Source organism: Hypomesus transpacificus, chromosome 1, assembly GCF_021917145.1.
Source record: "Hypomesus transpacificus isolate Combined female chromosome 1, fHypTra1, whole genome shotgun sequence".
Taxonomy (NCBI): domain Eukaryota; kingdom Metazoa; phylum Chordata; class Actinopteri; order Osmeriformes; family Osmeridae; genus Hypomesus; species Hypomesus transpacificus.
Genome location: NC_061060.1, coordinates 1,958,773 through 1,977,671, shown reverse-complemented (window position 1 = coordinate 1,977,671; position 18,899 = coordinate 1,958,773). Strand labels below are relative to the sequence as shown.

Here is an 18,899-nt window from a genome sequence, read left to right as displayed (position 1 = left end):
CGTGACAGTTTGCCTGTGATTCCTCTCCTTCATCCACAGTAAACAATCCTAATCTCAAATTTTCTTTTATTCTGGCGATTAAATAAAGTTCAAAACTGAAAATAAATGGATTTGTGATAACCGTCGCTGTCACCAGCATGCTGAAACAGATGACTTAATACTCATCTTCCATATTGTACTTCTGGATGTCGCTATAAGTCTTTACTGGTAAGTTGTATACAAAACATCACAAAAAACAAGGTCACGATCCTTAATTTGATTGACACCAGGTGAAACAGGAGCCTGTGTTTGGACAGTGCTCCAATTAAGTCTTCCACACCGTCCTGCCGTCTCTGTCCAGCACCCTGTGGGCGTACCAAGCCTCTGAGTCAAGTATTAAAATAAATAACATCCCAACACAAGTCTGTTGTCTTTTCGCTGTAGTTCTCAGAGGAGAGAAAACACCTGTAGGTAAGAATGCTTTTCATATCTGATGACACTGATGACAATACAGGGCACAGTTAACTAGACCTAGACAATGTTTCTCTCTAAGAATAGATGGATACTGTTAATTATTGCTATAGCAGCCATAACAATGATAACAATGTATTTACATCTTTATTATTCATTATAATGAATGATACATGTATAACTATACATCAAGTGCAGGAAACTAAGACTTGTCATGCATGTTACTTTATGAAATACTTATTTCAGACATGTTTATTGAAAAGATTTGCTGAATCTAATGTTTCTACCATTATATTTTATTTTGGTTTGGCACCTATTGCATCTTGCCCTATCGCAGAGCAATACATAATGGTAAGTTTCTGCTTTGTTTGTTCACATCATTGAGTTTGCAGGACATTTATGGACCAGATACCTGGAAATGTGAAGGGACCCATTGGGTCCATTGTAGATACTATTATCATCCAACTACATTACGTCCAAATCAACTTAATATTCATCTTGGAAGACTCAGAATTAAGAAATTCATCCACTGTGATTCAAGAGTTGACATGAAAAATAGATTTATCTACGTTGTAACACGTGTTGTGCCGAGTTCACACCCCCTGCCAAAATATAACCCCCTCGCTCGTGAACGCGTTGCGTCTGCATTGTTGCGACTCTCTTACTTGTAGACTTTGCTATTCACTTTGTAATCAATTTAGCCTATATTTCGCTGTTCTTACTGAATGAATACATTTTTATTGGAGTAATTTAAAACAACATTTAGGTTAGTTGTTTTGTTATTGAAAATAATTGTGGTTTGTTCGCGTGGGCGACACATAGGCCTATAATGTTTTCTCGTGTAACGCTACACTATTCGTCTATGCATTCGTGAAGTATCCTAGGCTATAGCCTACGCCTTTAACACCCCACGTCTTACATTTGACATTGCGTTAATGCATGAATTTGGCATTACACCCGGATTGGATAAACCTACAGTTTCAACTCGCAGGGAATATTTCGGTTATGGTAGGCTATTTATTGTTGGCATGTCTAATATTGGAAAACGTAATTAAATAAATCATGCGAAGAGTCTTTCATCTGAAGGAAGGTCTTGATCCACTAGGCTATTGTATTACAGTTTGTTGTCGTTAGCATAGTAACAGGGCTGGTTGTCCTACGGGTCTTCTGCCGCCTCATTCACAATCGGTTATCATGCTATGACTCCAGAAATAGGTAGACGACCATTTGTAGGCTACCTGCGATGAGTGAAAAAAACGTGGGTGCCTAAGACCTTTGCACAGTTAGGCCTACTATGACACTACAACAACAACAACAACAACAACAAGATAAGCCAAAACAGACTTTGCTGAATGTTTTCGGGTGATATAGCATTCTATAATACTAAAATCAGTTTGGACCAGTTTGGCTTTCCTCAGTTAGACGCAGAAGCTCATCTACTTTCAAATCTCACACCTGCGTTACAATTGTAATATGGCAGAGACCGAAGAAGTGTTATATTGCTTTTCTCCTCAAATGACATTTTCCTATAATTAATTAAACCAAGTGGATGTGAGAGGAAACATATTTGTTTACGTGTGCCAGTTCTACAGGGCTACGAAAGATAGCTTTTTTAACATTCACTATTTCCCGAGTTAGCATCCATGGTTAATATTTTGAAGTCTCTGTGAAGATTCCTCACATCTTCAGATCAAAACTGGAAAATAAAAGTTTTGGTTTCACAGAAAGATCTCTTGGGGAAACTCAGCAAGCCCCCATAGCCCTGTTTGATGCATGCACCCATGCAGCTAAATGAGACATGATTAGCCTATAAACATTACATTCTTCAACATCTGAAGTTAAACCATAAAAACGAAATGAAAATTATATTAACTCCACACATGGCTTCTCACTACAGGTTTCCAGAGGCAGTGTGATACCCTTTGTCAACTTCAACGCCAAGAAAGATGCTGAATTCCTGCACAAAGCTATGAAAGGGATTGGTGAGTCCACATCCTTTTTATAAACATTCATTTAGCAGACGCTTTTACCCAGAGCGACATAAACTACGGAGGGATTTGAACCTCTGACCTGCAGTCAAATGCTGTGCCACTGTCCAGACTGGCTTTGAATGCCAACTCAATTTCCAACACTGCTGTAAATGTTGTGGATCATGTCTAGACATAGGCCTATAAACTGTTTATCTACCCAGAGATGGTGATGACCATATCGATTGTGCTCGCATCCAATCATAATGTCATCATCTCCGATGTTGATCTAGACTAGGCCTATATGTATATTTAGCCTATTAAAAGTTAAACTCGTCCACATGCCAATCTAAGCGAGCTTGTAGTTTGGGATTCAAGTCACTGTGTGAAATTTCTGACCTTTTGTTTGAAGGTCAAGGCTTCAAGAAGTGTTAAAATATAACTTCCTCGCGTTAGAGAGGAGCGTCTTTGTTAACAGCGCTGTTTTCACAGGCACGGACGAGGACGCCATCTTGATGCTCATTACGGCTCGTAGCAACAATCAGAGGCAGGAAATTAAAGCGGCTTACAAGAAGGCCTTCGGAAAGGTAGGCTACGTATGAGTGCCTAAGCAGGGGAGATTCTAGAACATTTCAACTGGGGGGGGGGGGGGGCAAGCTGTGGCCAGTTGTACTGTAAGAGGGGCCAGTTACGTTAAACTTTAGTGTCGTCAAATAGTTTTATTCACTTCTTCACACACTGACAGACAAAATGTCATGTTTATAATTATTTAGAGTCTACATGTAGGGGGGCCGCAAGAGGGTCCAAGCTTGCTGTCACTGGCCCCTGTGACAGCCTATAAATGTCACAGCCTATAAATGCATGATAATGATATTACTACTGGTGGTTGACAATAACATCAGGGGCGTGTTCAGGGGGTGGCCTAGGGTGGCACGGGCCACCCCTGAAATCTGATTGGCCACCCCAATATATGATTGGCTATATGCCCAGTCAGAGGCAGGCCACCACTGGTGCCACCCCTATCAAAAATGTCTGGACACATCGCTGAATAACATGTCTAGAATTCACAGTTGTGGCAGTTGATCACTTTCTAAATCGTTTCCAGGGAATCACGCTGCACTATCAACGTATCAATGTTCCACCCTATTTAATCTCACTCTCACTTGTCCTTATCAACTCTGCAATAATTGTCAAAGTTTACGATTAATGTCAAATAGAAGTTCACTCAATAACTTTTTTTGAGTAGGCCATAAATTCTTCTTTTAGAAATATGCCATGGTTGGCTAAGTTCTGAAAAGAGAAGTCAAATTGTACATTTATTGCGGTGACTTGTGATGCATTACACAACTGAGGACAATCAGTCCCGTTCTTTCTCATCAAACACCGTTGTGGGAGCTGTGCACAAACATTCTGGTCCAAACACCTGTGGATTAAAATGGGTTGAACAAACATGCCAGATTTCATAGAACAACCCCAAAAGCAATCAATCCACAAAAAAAACATACCATTCTCCAGTGTTTTGCCTGAATGCTAACAATTTCTCTGCAGGATTTAGTGAGTGCTCTGAAGTCTGAGCTGGGGGGCCTGTTTGAGAGCCTCATTGTTGCCCTGATGACTCCACCCATTCTCTACGATGCAACTAAAATACACAAAGCCATCAAGGTACACTAGACCTAGATCCCAGCTTTGACATCATTGACAAAATAGATCATTTTGTGGTGCCAAAGTCAGGTTGGGAGTCATATTAGATTATAATTAAATGCAGCATATCAGAGGATGTCATATTTATAGGTTTTAGATCTTCTGCAGACTGTATCGAAGTCAGCTATGAAATAAGAAGTATCTTAACGTTCATCATCAGGCCTACTGAGGAATACCTAGCTACTGAGATGCATTTATATTCAGCTCCAGCCTCAAGATTTGTATTCTTCTCCATATAGGTCCCCAGATGTTTCCGGCAAAGCAATCAAATTGATTATAAAAAGGAAAAACAAAGCTCCTTGGCCTTTAAAAAAACATTAACCACTATATTGTGTATACATACATAATGTATAGTTTTAATGTTCTCCGAGAGGCAGTTTGACATTTCTGCTATTGTGAAATCAGTAATGATTTATGTAGCCTTTGATATTAAATTCCCCTTGAGATCTATACGTCAGCTTAACCGGTTTCCTCAAACCTAGCTCTAGTGGGTAGCAAGCTAGCTTGTTGCCAGGTGACCGAGTGCTGTGCAGGGCTGTGTGAGAGAGAGGGTCATTCACAGGGAACCGTGTGACATTGCAGGGCGCTGGAACTGACAATGAGGTGTTGATTGAGATCCTGGCCTCCCGAACTGGGCAGCAGATGAAAGACATTGCCAAAGTCTACAAGAAAGGTGAGTTTCACTAAAGCAGATCCATTCATACGGAAGGCCTAAGGGTCTGGAATGTGATGGAGAGGAACCGGCAACGGAATGTCTAAAATTGACAGACTAAACTTGTGATTTAAGTTTTTAATAATACTGCAGTTACAGATGAAAAGTTATCCAGGAGTAAGAGTATGTCAATATTTAACTGGTTTTATGAAGACATCTGTCCTAAATTATAGTCTCACACATCCACATCTAACTATTTGGAAGAATCGCTGGAAGGACAAGAACCTGCAATTAATCCAAAGTTCATAAATAAAAGACCCCATTTGGTTTAATAAACAATGTAGGACCCCAATGACTCTGCCTCCCCAGAAGTTTGACACGTTGCAAGGTTGGTTAACACCACAGACAAGACTGACAAGACTACCTGGACAAGGTGTCCTGGCCACATAAACTAGACCTATAAGGAGCCCCACCTCCTCAATAATCAGTTCCGCCACATTATAGCCATACCACAGAACACTGTGCATCCATCTGGGTAGATTGCTGTCATTAGCGACAATTGTCAGAGATAATTGTAAGCAATCCTCTGCCTTCTCGTCTCCTCTTTCCCAGAGTTCAGTAACAAGCTGGAGAAAGATATCACGGGAGACACGTCAGGTCACTACCAGAAGCTGCTACTGATCCTCCTTAAGGTAAACCAGAGGAGCATTTAGAGATGAACGAAAGAGAAAGAGAGATCTCTCTTTCCTGGCAATGTCATTATAAAGTAATGAGAGGTTTGTTAAAGGTGGAGACTGGGGCGAAGGAGGAGGATGAGAAGAGGGTGTCATGTGCTTGCCTCGACGTGTGATTTTGTAACAGAAATCTCCACGGGTTTCCAATTAGGAAGATGCTCAGCCGGGATGACATCACACTGGGTTTGGTATCACTCTTCACCTGTGACACACTGACCTTCTGCCTCTGTTCTTCGTTTCGTCTCTCAGGGCAGCCGAGAGGACGAGGTGGACGATGGCAAGATAGAGAAGGACGCCAAGGTAGGAGGAAGCAATAGTTAAGACAGAGAGAGATTTGATTCCTACAAAGTATGTATAGATTGCTATCCTCAAACACTAATCCTATTCTTAATCTATTAAATTCAAACCAGATGGAAAATCAAACCTATTTGTAGGTTACGTAAAGTATTTTTCCTCAAATGTAGTATAACCTAAACAATGTGAAACCAGATAACGGAACCATAAATGTTGTGCAATCAGTTAGAGATAATTCAATTAAGAATCCGCTTTTAAAATGTTAACATGCTCAAGTTGTAGTCATACTCTTAGGGGAAATTAAATAAGTGCACCACAAATTTCTATGATAAATGATCATTCAAATAAATCAATTATAGATAACCTTCATCTCCAGACGAATGAGTCATTTATGGATATTGACTTTTTGCAATAGCTGGGTTGTCTTTTTTAATGATCACAAATACATGCGAGTGGTCTCTAAGAGGCCGGGCAGAATCCATTCTCCCATAACCACTACCTATTCAGGGATAAGAAATGGAAGTCATTACTTCAATGGGATCTATAGATAAAAATAGAATTTTCTATGGCCAACACATGAATAGCCAACAGGCAAACAGCAGAGGACTGTATTTATTAAGAAATACATCATCATTTTGAAACTGACCTTTTCTCCATGCCGCAGTTGTAATGACATCACTGTGATGAACAGTCTTTAAACTTACTGAGAATAGGAGAACACAATCATTCTGATTGATGCTTTGGTTATTTTACCAGGGAATATACTGTGTGTGTGTTGTTTTTTTCCCAGTGAAGTATTTCTTTTGCAGGACCTTTATGCTGCTGGGGAGGGGAAGTTAGGCACAGACAAGGAAAAGTTTGTCAATATCCTTGGCAACAGGAGCATAGAACACCTTCAGAAAGGTGTGTGTGTGTGCCCATTTAGCTGTTCTGAAAAATGAAAAAAAAACAAAGCATTAATTTCATTCAGTCGTAAACCTTATTGCCGTTTTATTGTCTAGCCAGTGTTTGCCTTGAGATCATCAAATTATATGATTGTGTTTTTTTGAAGTTTTCGATGCCTATAAGAAGCTCTCTGGCTCTGATATTGAAGACAGCATCGAGGGGGAGACAACTGGAAACTTGGAGAACTTACTTCTGGCTGTTGGTGAGACTCATGAGGATTTGAAACAGCCACAATGCTCATTTTTACGTGTACAAACAGTTGTTTCACTTAAGCAGGGGTATAACTAAATTAACAGATATAACGCTTTGTAGCCTTGGAAATCTATCAATTTTGTACATATAATATCCGGTACATACAAATACATTCACTTTTTAAATTATGTTTGTTGAATCAAATAGATGTTTACCGGCTGGCCTTCGCATTCGATAATTAACCTGATCTTTCTCTTTTTTTCCCCAGTGAAATGTGTTAAAAGTGTTCCAGCCTACTTTGCAGAATGTCTTCATGGGTCAATGAGGGTGTGTATGTATATGAACATGATGACATAGAAAAAAGAAGATATATATAAAATATATAATCGCTTTAAACAAAACACCAAGCACTTGTCAATTTCCACCAGAGCTAGTATAAAGGTTTGAGTAAGTCATCCCACAAAGCTTTTGAATCCCACCAGAGCTAGTGTGAAGGTTTGTGTTGTCGTCCTCAGCGCGCTGGCACAGACGATGAGACCTTGGCAAGGATCATGGTCTCCCGGAGTGAGATCGACATGTTGGATATCAGAGCCTGCTATAAGAAGAAGTATGGAGGCCCTCTCTACTCCACCATTCAGGTACGGAACTTTAGAGGAGGAGTATAGTAGTATTGACTGTAGTCTACAGGAGTATAGTAGTATAGACTGTAGTATAGAGGAGGCGTATAGTAGTATAGACTGTAGTATGGAGAAGGAGTATAGTAGTATACACTGTAGTATAGAGGAGGAGTATAGTAGTACAGACTCTAGTATAGAGGAGAAAGGTATCATAGACTGTACGGAAGTATATACTGTTGTCTAGAGGAGTTTAGTAGTTTAGACAATACTATAGAGGAGTACAGACGTATAGACTCTACTGTAGTATACAGTACAAGTAGCAGAGACTACACTGCAGTCTATCCTAATGCTACCCAGTGGTTCATGAAGAGGAGTCGTTCAGGTTCATGAAGAGGAGTTGTTCAGGTCCAGGTTCATGAAGAGGAGTCGTTCAGGTTCATAGAGAGGAGTCGTTCAGGTTCATGGAGAGGAGTCGTTCAGGTTCATGAAGAGGAGTTGTCTGTAGTGTCTCCTGACCCGGCAGGGTGACTGTTGGACACCATCTGTGTGTGTGTTAACAGGAGGACACAGATGGGGACTATGGGAAGGCACTGCTCTACCTCTGTGGAGGAAAGGACTAGCTTCAGAGCAACACAAGCTACGGAAGCACAAGTCGGTTATTTGTTTTGTTCATAAAAATAATAAGTATCAGCTACAATCATATTGTTTCCTTGGTCTCCTTGACCTTGCTTGTTCATGTGCGTGATGTCATGTGTTGATGTTTCTACGTGGGTTCTAGATACAAAGTTTCTGTTGAATTATTAAACCCTTCATGTTGACTTGGGTCTTCCCCTCGTTAATAACCAATGAATCGGTAATCTGGAGATGAGCTGCACTCGTCTTTAATATTAATTAGATTCTATTAGCTATTCATTGACACTTTTAAAGACACAAGAGATATTAATTTCTTTACAATGTCTTTATCCTGTAACAAGGTAAGCGTACCCATGTCATATCTAATTGCCCAAATGCATGTTACAATATGGTTTAGCCTTGTGCACTGACAGTATTATGCCACTAGGTGACACCACAGTCCAGATTGAAAAGGGAACTGGGGAAATTTGAACCCTTTGCTCTAATGAAGTCAGAGTGCAGTTTGAAATGTAAAAATATGAAGAGAAGGTGAGTTATTGACCCCTTGCTATAATGATAGATTACGGTCCACTAATAGCTATAGGTCTAGCCCTCAGAAACAACCTAACTTTTATATAACATGGGGTTGCCAGGTACTGTAGACGCAGGTCTGACACCAGCACACTAAATCATTCAGCAAATCGCTCCAGGTTCCACCTCGAGAAAATCGTTTCATGTTTTAGCAGGCTCCTGCTGTAAGCGTCTGTAACTTTTGACTTGTTGAAATAGCAGCATCTTTCATTCCTGGATTGACTATTGGATATTCTGTTACAACCAGGGTTGTATTATTCAGTCGAGGAACATAACAAATTCATAATTGCGTCAAGGCAAAAGTGAGGCTGTCACTTAGCACTCGGTGACAAAGAATAAGCAAACAGATATTACGAGGTCGAGAGGAAAATACAAAATAGTGACGCTGGATGTACTTGACAGAAATATTCCTTACAGAAATTCAAGACATGTCAAAATAATCAAAAAATGAGAAAGAAAACATCCAAGTTGACATAGGCTATTTTCGAAGCCCGCTAAAACTGTCTTAGTGTCACGAGCTAAAACAGATAATTACAGCCTTAAAGTAAGATTACCAGATGAGAATGGGTCATCGCAGTTTATTGACATCTGACTGACATCCTTGTCAGGTGTGGTTGGTTGTTGTTCCACTGTCAGGCCCTGGTGTGATGAAAGAGGACAGTTTGGGGTCAGAAAAGTTATACATGTTGAACTTGAAGCACCTTTCCAGGAAGCTGACGTGGTTATTTAACGCTGAAAACAGACCGTTCCTTGACTCTGACTGACCGTCTAAATACTTTGCACTGCACTTACGATCACTTGATCCTCTGCCTTGCTTTAAATTTCTATATTTATGGTTTTATAAATAAAATGTAAATGGTCTCGGATCCCAGGGCCAGTCTGACAGGCACAAATATCTCCACTGGTCTGCATAATGACCTATGCAGGATTAAAATCCCATTTCATGGTCTAGTACAGTAGTCAGATCCTCAGGACCTCTCTGACCCTTACTGCTCATATTCCCCCCCCCCCCCCCCCCCAAAAAAAAATCCCTGAGAATGTGAATAAAAAACATACAAGTCTAATAGAGTTGTTTTGCATTACATCATCTTAGAGAACTTTGTCTGCCACATCTCTGGTTCACTCTGATACCTATACAACCCACCCCCAGTGACAAAGTTGGAATCAGAACTTCAAAAGTAGATTGGGGAAGTGGGCTGTTTTATTTTACACGAACAATGACATTTTTGTAAGGCCTCCAATAAATCCCCTAATCGTCATGTGTACACCAACCCCACCTTAAGGCTCTTTAAAAACCAATCTCCTACCTGACACACACACGCCTCCAAATCTGTTGATCAGAGTGGTGGCAGGATGTGTTTTCCTTTGACCGTGGCTTTGACCATGGCCCGTATTTTAAACCAATCGGGGTACATGGAGAATCAGGCCACCCCGGTCGGCTGTCAAACAATGCCGTTGCTCCGCCTACTTGCAGGAAGTGGAAAGGTGTCATGAGGTTGAGCGCCCAGTGAGACTTAGTAGACCATGGTAGTGTTTGAATGTGTGTGTGTGTATTACTGTAGTACGGGTCAAGTGAGAAAAGGATAGTTGTAACCTGAACAGCTCCCGTTATGGTCTGTCCAAGGGTTCAAAATCGTGTCAGAGGATGTGAACTAAAGGATGTGAACTAGACCTGTAGCTCTACTAATTATATTGTAGGCCTACTGTCGAACTCATGCATCCTCAGATGGGTATTGAGAATATAGCCAAGGAACAGCTGCTACAGTGATTATATGTATTAGCCCAATTAAAGTAAACTAACTAGCCTATTGGGTCACTCAGTTTTCCCAGACGAAAGAGACACAAAGTTCTTATTCCTCTGTCTGCACGTGATGTTAGAAAGTTCTAGAACTGAAGTGCCCCGAGGAACTCTTTCCGTTGGCAGCGTGATGATTGATGTTCTGAAGCCGTGATTGTTGCTCCTTCAGGTGGAACCTGTAACGGAGCCTGGAGCGATGTGTAAACCATTAATGCAGGTTCAAGAAGCACTCTTTTTTTTCCTCCATGTGTGCCTTAAACATTTTTGGGGAGTGCGCGGGCCTGCCACGCATTATCCAGCTATGTACGATAGGGGTGATGAGTGCGAATGTTTTTTTTGGTCCACAGGTTAAAAACAAAAAAATGATCGTGTACAGTGTTGTTTTTAAACTGTTAACACCTGTGGTATCAGTTCACGTTACTAACACGTTAAATGCCGTTCATCTTTTGGTGCATCCTATAATAGTCAGAGTTGGGGTTACGTTAGGAACATACTATTTTACAGTTATGCAGGTGTTTATGTACAGATCCAATAAATAAATATCAACTGTAAACAAACAGGTATTAGCCTACCGTTTAAACTACTACAGGACAGCTTTTGTTGTCATTTTCAAATGATTTAATTTCAGAAGGCCATTCATCAATGAATATGAAGTGGCTCCTGGGAAGATTAATATAGTGTAGCCTAGAATTGAACAAGTTTCAACAGACATCGTTGAGACGTGAAAGTAGCCTACTACACCAGTTAGAACAGCGAGTGAGTGAAATAGTTGTTGGTGTAGCCATAGTTCAGTCAAACACGATGTCTACATTTCAGGAATGTTCCACAGGACGATTTTGTTAACTAATTTCAGGGCCGTAAGGATTGTTTTTGCTGACAGCTATAGGCCTACATTACTGAAAGATTACATAGGCATAAACCATAAAGGTATGTGGGACTACACTAGCCTAGTCTCGACATTAAGACACGTAATTTAACATGTAGGCCTATTTTGTTCTATAAACATGGCCCAAACATGTTTATACGCATGCGTTTTAAGATAATTAATATTGTTTTATTTGTTGATGTTTGCCCTTGAGGAGTCCCCCACAAAGGGAGACACACTGTCCGCTCAGAACCCCATTCCTATCATACTGTATCTAATATTTTTACAATAGGCCTACTCTGCAAAATGAACCGGTGTTAATGCATCAGACCTGGAGGTTATGTCTACATTACAATGTCAAATCAGATGTAATGAGATTTTGCTTCCAAGGCTTAGTGTTCCATATAACTGCCCCTGCCATGGAATGTGGGACAAATCTCCTTATGAGTTTAATTACAGTGTCTTTATCCAACATGCTCAAACTACTAATCTTTTGTCCACCATACTGTTCATAGGAAGTCTCTCCTGCTGTGTGTGTGTGTGTGGGGGGGGGGGGGGGGGGGGGGGGGGAGGTACATTCTTAGTGCATTATTTCTCAAGTTTCAACTTGAACAAAACAAAACTCTGTCAATAGCTATATGAATAACTAATAAGTGTAAAATGACAAGATTCTTGTAAAATTGTATTTATTATGTAAGTATCTTTAAAGACAACAATGAAAACAATTCAGTAGACATATCTCAGAAAGAGGCGTGGTGAAAACATCTCAAAACACTGATTCCATTCAGCAACAGGTCTTGTCATTGACATGCTGTCATTGAACTTTCAATATAGAGTAAGAATTCCGTTCACAGTCTTAGTAATAGTAATTTAATCTCAGCAATCATCATCCTGGACCATGGAGAAAAAGAAAGTACAAAAACTTGACCAGGATTGGTCGCAATAGTCCTCCGCCAGTTTTCTCTTATCAACCATATCAGGACATGCTCTTAAACCTGACGGCTGCGGCAGAGCTGAAGGCGGGGTAGGCATACCTACACTGTTGAGTTTGAAATGTGCATCGCTCGGAGCTTTTCTGCACATACCTGCTCGAACCAATGAAGTGGTGTGAACACACAATTTCCTTTGTTTTCTTAACGCTCTAGCAATCTGCTTCCAGTACATTTTCGCATTTGACTCGTACTGCGGGCACAAGGACGGTTTGGCAGAATATTCACAATCAAAACTCTTTCCGTCTTTTTTGCAACTGATTCCAAGAGTGAAAGCTTCGTCGCCTGTAGCTGCCCAGGTGCAGTGCGTGTGATTTTTTGTGGAGAATTTCCCCTTCAAAACACTTCTGTTTGGAGATTTGCGACTGCTGTCCTTCTTGTCTGGAGAGGGGACAGGGGTATTTAGTTCACCTTCCTTCTGTAGGCCTACCCTTTCTTTCTCTTTTCCATCAGTTTTTCCTTTTCTGGCCTGGCCTCTCTGACAGTTTGCCGCTATAAACTGCTGTGACATGCACGCCAAAAATAACAGGAGCGCTAGGTTTGTGAGGAACGTCATTGTCACGGTAGCATACAAAAAACGCAGCAGGAAAACCTGTAGAATTAATATAATATTTCATTTTACACATCACAATAATTCATACATTCTGACTGTTTAGTAAATGTGATTATGCAGATTGTTTAAAAGTTTTAATATAATATAGTTTGGGGGTTATCATTCAAGAAACTCACCTGTAAATCCAGTGAAAATAATTCCCGTTGTGACACCTGGAGAAACGGCACGTGGGATTTATAGCGCGCAGACACACCCACCTAGTACTAAATTTCTCAACTAAATTTCCTCTTCCATGTGGGGTGACAGAGAGAGAGAAACAGAGAGAGGGAGAGAGAGAGAGAGAGAGAGAGAGAGAGAGAGAGAAGGCTGGGGTTCCGTATTACATGACTCTGGGTGATGCTGGATTCGCCCAGGATAACGTGAGCAAAATAACAGCTATTTGCTCAAATCAGCTTTATCAGGATCCACAGCACATGGGCAACAGTCTAGATTTTTTGACCACACAAAAACCTGTGACACAAGAGCGCCATTTGCTGGAATAAAAGAGATACTGCACTACGAAATGACTTGTCTGAAACTGAACCATATAATTATGGCACTCTGAGATTCAGAATGTAGAGTGCGTTATAAATTAACAACATTATTATTATTATTCATAATTTTTATTAATTAATTAGCATCGTTAAATAATTTTGAAATATTCATAGGGCTAACTGCATATGAAGAGGACAAACGTTAAACCATAATAAACGCATTTAGGAGATGGGACCCAAGTAAGACTTACAAGAGGTAGAAACTAACTAAATAATCACATTCATCTACATACAAATGTATACATCCATGATGACATGTTTGTGACATTCAGTGGCTTATCTGCCTCAGGAGAGTCCATTTATCAAACCCATCTTCTGGGAAACGGGGTTGGGCACCACCACTAAGCTCAGACCTTCGAAGTAATCTTCTCAAGGAATTAAAAACTGTAAAAGAAGCAATATATACTGTATATACACAAAAAAAGTATGTTGAAAAACTTCTGAGGTATTATATTTAAGATATGATTGTGAGTTTCTTTTCATAGTACAAACAATCTTCATAACATCACAGTACTTTTACTCACCCTCTGCATTCATTTTGAAACCAACCAATCACGTAGGTACAGACGCCCTGGAATGATTGCCAGCAATATTCTTCGGCCATCTTCTCTGCATTGCTCTTTACAGCCGGCTTGGTTGGCTGGTTGGTTGGTTGTGCTGGTGTCGATTGCTCTGGTCTGGCCTGACTAAGCTGCCTCTCCGGGCTCCTATCTAGCATCTGTGTGGTGGCTGCTTCAGTTCTTCCTTCAGCGATTTGAATTATATCAGGCTCTCCGGGTGCCCGTTTGCAGCCAGGAGAGGGCCAGAAAATCACGGGATCCATGCAGGCGTAAAAGGAAGACCACATGATAAACTTCAACCGTTCAAAGTAAGACTGAAAGCCGTTGGCGAGACACCTCTTAGGGATGCCACCGTACTCGCACCAGTAGGAACTGTTTTCCTCCTCCCGGCACGATATCCGCAGTCCTAAGAACGCACCCTGGCTGGTGGTAACCATGGTGCAGGCATCTCTGGAAGCGGTTTTGAACTTCACAGAGTCTTCCCACACGCTCTTCCTGGTCTCCGGTGCCCCGTTACCGGGGGCCCTGGCGTTGCCGTTCTCGCCCTGCCCCTCGGCTGCCCAGAGGCAGCAGGCGAGGAGCAGCAGGGTGCTGGTCAGAGTCCACATGGTCGAGCCTGATGCTGGAATGTGACGGAGGGTAAGAGTAGGACTGCACAAGCTGAGGAAGCCTCCTGCTTTATAAGGGCTCTGTGGGACAGTCATTGAAAGCCAGGGGCCAATGAACAGGGAGGCGGAGGGTACAATAGTCCAAAAGATATTGATTAGGTGTGGTAGACAGTAAGTTTAAAGCAATCAGACACTTTTTTATGAAGGCTTGAAACATCTTCAGTAAAAAAGTTTATTGTACAACTTATGAGTGAATTGAGTGAATACATGAACAATATACAGTATATTGTTGCACATCTCGACTTTAAGACAAACATTCTCAAGCCCTCCCCACGTGAGTTAAAGTAGCCTGAGTCATAGTGGTTGGAAACTGTTGACAGTTCCGAAGAACACAATTTTTTTCCCAGAAATCTGATTTTAGGAACCTACTTTCTGTCACACACCTGGACCCAATCCCTAACCTGACAATGTTTTAGCCAAAAGAAGCGGAGGAGAAGAGGTTTTTGGTTAATCTCTGGACAGTAATTCCCATGCACCACCTCCCAAGATGGAGAATGTCAGACAACATTACATTTATTCATTTAGCAGACGTTTTTATCCAAAGCGACTTCCAAGAGAAAGCTTTACAAAAGTGCATTGTTCACTGATCATAACAACGAGATAGCCCCAAACATTGCTGGCAGCCAAAACACGAAGCATACATTGTGAAAAGCCAAATACGTGCCAAAGGGAAGAACCATAAACAAGTTACAATTAAACAACATGAACCTCAAAAAGTGCAAGAGTATACCTGTAGAAAAGCAACAACATGCTGTATCCAAACACAACAATTTAAAAAATGACAATTTTGCTAATTGCTAAAAGGTATGTTTTAGGCTACTTTGGCAGATATAAATGGGACATTGGTAATACCTGACAAACTAAATAGGCCAAATGCGCCACTCCCTGGAATAATCGGCCTACTTCACTACGAAAAGACGTGTGCCCGGAGATGAACCATAGGCAGGGGCGCCGTATATGGGGGAAAGTTAGGACAATTGCAAGGGCCGCTGACTGACAGGGGCCCCAAAAAATAGAACACTAACAAAATTGTTCATGGTGCCCAAAATTCCTGGCGGCGCCCCTGACCATAGGCTACAATTTGCCTAATTAAATGATGATGAAATATTCACATTGCATGAAGAGGCAGGACAAACGTTAATACAAAGACGTAGGCCTACAATTGAGTAAAGACGCTATAGGGCACGTCCCTACAGTAGGGTGACCAGACGTCAGGATTTCGTCTGGAAAGTCCGGTTTGCCAGCTCTTTCTTTGTCCGGACCGCTGTTGCGTTGCGTGTCCTCCTTTTCGCCCTTTTGTCTTCCTTTTTGACCCTTCCTCCCACCGTTGTAATTTATCACTCGCATGAGCTTTCAGATGGCTAAAAGAAAGACCTCCTTCAAACTACGTGGAGTTCAGAACTCAGCTTTGCCAAGAGCAGCAAAGATCAATATCATGCCTTCTGTAAGTCTGTCGCATTGATGTAGACCTGTTTAGAAGGGGGAAGGGGGCTTTAGGGCGACATTCCTGGCTACGCAAGGATGGCTACGCTAAAGGATAATGTTAATTCTGCCGGGCACTCTTCCTTAATATCCTTTTTTGCTCCGAACACAACAGCGGATGATAAAATAACCGCTGCTGAGCTGTATATATATATCTATATATATATAGTATACATTTACATTTATATTACAATTGAAATATTTTGGGGAATGGTAGGCTACTGCCTTATTTTCTTTTTCTTATTTATCTTTTGACCAAACTTGTCACACCTAGATGACAGAAAATCAGTGCACTTGTATTGAAGTATTGAATTTGTATTTAAATTACAAATGTTGACTTACTAAAATGATTAGTAAGCCCCCCCCCCCCCCCACCCCCCCCACCCCCCCCCCCCCCCCCACACACACACACACCCATACGTCCTTGAAACCATACACGCAGCAAGGAGACGGGAACCAAGCAGCTGAGACTTACAAGAAGTAGGAACCAACTTTTATTCATAATCACATTCATCTACATACAAATGTAGACATCCATTCAGATATTTTTGTAACATTTCAGTCCAATGAACTAGTGAAGTTGTCATTTTCAGCCACTCTACGTTAACTCAAAACCTTGTTCTTATCCCGCAAAGTATATTCGATACATAGTATAGAGTGATACAAACTTAAAAATAATAAAGGTGAAACCAATGGCTTATCTGCCTTAGGAGAGTCCATTATAGAGTCGGAAAACATTTAACTGTCTGATTTGACACGAAACGGTAAAAAAGTTATGGTTCAAAACCATGTCACTTTAAGGATCATTATGTACATTTGAAAGATGATGGATACACATAGTCTGTCCAAACCCAATGCTACTGTCAGGTTGCATTATGTTTTCAGTCATCGTTGTGAAACTTGGAATGACATTCTCCCAAGCAAATCGGAACAGTATCAGCCTTGATGTAACATTCATACATAACTCATGGTGAAATAGTGGCAGCGTATAGTTTGACAGAAATGTCGTAACTGTCGTTATTCTGAAGAGGGCGTAAGAGCTCTTCTGCGTTTATCAAACCCCTCTTCTGGGAAGCCGCGTTGGGCACCACTAAGGTCAGACCTTCGAAGTCATCTTCTCAAGGCATGAAAAACTGTAAAAACAATAAAAAACAATTGACATTTAGAAAGATTTACTTCTACATTCAAGACACAATTATGAGGTTGTTTTCACAAAAATCTTCATAACGTCACAGTACAGTGACAGCAAATTGAACGATGACTCACCCTCTGTATTAATTCCGAAACCAACCAATCACGTAGGTACAGACGCCCTGGAGTGATCGCCAGCAATATTCTTGGGCCATCTTCTTGGCATTGCTTTTCACAGCCGCCTTGGTAGGCTTTGGAGCGGCAGGCTTAGGAGTCAACATCTTCTTCAGTGCGGGTATCTTCCCTACTGGCTTGCCTGGCTTGGCTGGAGCAGCTTTGCCATGTTCCTGATCTGTCTTGGATTGGTCCGGCTTGGCTGCTGCAGGTCTTGCAGGTGCCGGTCTTGCTTGCTCTGGTTTAGCTTGCTCTGGTCTGGCTGGTTTCGCCTGCTCAGGTTTGGCTTGCTCTGGCTTCGCTTGCTCTGGTCTGGATGTTTTCGCCTGCTCAGGCTTGGCTTGCTCTGGTTTAGCTTGCTCTGGTCTGACTGGTTTCGCCTGCTCAGGTTTGGCTTGCTCTGGCTTGGCTTGATCTGGTCTGGCTGGTTTCGCCTGCTCGGGTTTGGCTGCGGCTGGCTTAGCACCCGTCTGCTTGGTTGTGGGTGCCTTAGGCTCTGGTCTGCCCTGAGCGGGCTGCCTCTCCTGGGTCCTCTCAGGCCTCTGGGGGGCGGCTCCTTCAGATGTGGAAGCAGATGAGAAGACCAGCCCAGACTCTTCAGGCGCCCTCTTGCACATCTGGGGCTTGATAGACTTGGGTGCCTGGCAAGCGTTTGGCAGTTTCCTCAGGTCCCACATGATCTGGGTGAAGTAATGCCTGGGGTTGTTGTTGTAGGAGCGACAGGTCTGAGGTTTCCCCATGTACTCGCACCAGTAGGAGCTGTTCTCTCCCCGGCACGATATCCGCAGCCTGGTGAATTCGCCCTGGCCGGTGACGATCATGGTGCAGGCGTCGTTCCCCTTGTTGGTGAACTGGATGGGATCCTCCCACACGCTCTTCCTAGTCTCCGGTGCCCCGTTACCGGGGGCCCTGGTGTTGCCGTTCTCTCCCTGCCCCTCGGCCGCCCAGAGGCAGCAGGCGAGGAGCAGCAGGGTTTTGGTCAGAGTCCACATGGTCGAGCCTGATGCTGGAATGTGACGGAGGGTAAGAGTAGGACTGCACAAGCTGAGGAAGCCTCCTGCTTTATAAGGGCTCTGTGCACAAAGGGGGCATTCATGTGGGGGGGCGGGGGGAGGTTGTCTAAAAGAGGTCTCCTGAAAGAGGGAGGGGGGGGGGCGAAGAAGGGGGCGGCGAAGGAGGGGGGGGGGGCAGTGCCTGCTTCGCTGTGAGACCATAATTTATGCTTGTCTGGGGACTGTCAATGAAAGCCAGGGGCACATGTGAAACCAATTGGGAGGCTGACATGAAGGTACGGGGCAAAGGGGTTTGAGAACATTGATGGCCTCACGTTT

At 42.2% G+C, this 18,899-nt stretch overlaps 4 protein-coding genes across 4 annotated transcripts; 1 reads left to right on the top strand and 3 right to left on the bottom strand.

Annotated features, from left to right (window-relative positions):
* Positions 1-443: 443 nt before the first annotated feature.
* On the top strand, positions 444-8,369 carry anxa5a (annexin A5a). Its single transcript, XM_047021785.1, has 13 exons — positions 444-450; positions 788-801; positions 2,348-2,432; positions 2,910-3,004; positions 3,966-4,079; positions 4,701-4,791; positions 5,383-5,462; positions 5,754-5,804; positions 6,608-6,701; positions 6,850-6,945; positions 7,204-7,262; positions 7,451-7,573; positions 8,113-8,369. Exons 2-13 carry the CDS (start codon positions 799-801, stop codon positions 8,170-8,172), a joined length of 951 nt encoding a protein of 316 aa, XP_046877741.1. The 5' UTR covers positions 444-450; positions 788-798; the 3' UTR covers positions 8,173-8,369.
* Positions 8,370-12,099: 3,730 nt separating this feature from the next.
* fgfbp1a (fibroblast growth factor binding protein 1a) lies at positions 12,100-12,998 on the bottom strand. Its single transcript, XM_047019971.1, has one exon. The coding sequence runs from the start codon at positions 12,961-12,963 to the stop codon at positions 12,295-12,297; it is 669 nt and encodes a 222-aa protein (XP_046875927.1). The 5' UTR covers positions 12,964-12,998; the 3' UTR covers positions 12,100-12,294.
* Positions 12,999-13,586: 588 nt separating this feature from the next.
* Positions 13,587-14,787, bottom strand: LOC124467653 (fibroblast growth factor-binding protein 2-like). The gene is made up of 2 exons (XM_047019981.1): positions 14,078-14,787; positions 13,587-13,937 (listed from the first exon to the last, which is right to left on the bottom strand). Exons 1-2 carry the CDS (start codon positions 14,719-14,721, stop codon positions 13,931-13,933), a joined length of 651 nt encoding a protein of 216 aa, XP_046875937.1. The 5' UTR covers positions 14,722-14,787; the 3' UTR covers positions 13,587-13,930.
* Positions 14,788-16,744: 1,957 nt separating this feature from the next.
* On the bottom strand, positions 16,745-18,629 carry LOC124467123 (fibroblast growth factor-binding protein 2-like). Its single transcript, XM_047019270.1, has 2 exons — positions 17,530-18,629; positions 16,745-17,396 (listed from the first exon to the last, which is right to left on the bottom strand). Exon 1 carries the CDS (start codon positions 18,558-18,560, stop codon positions 17,538-17,540), a length of 1,023 nt encoding a protein of 340 aa, XP_046875226.1. The 5' UTR covers positions 18,561-18,629; the 3' UTR covers positions 16,745-17,396; positions 17,530-17,537.
* Between the last annotated feature and the right edge of the window lie 270 nt (positions 18,630-18,899).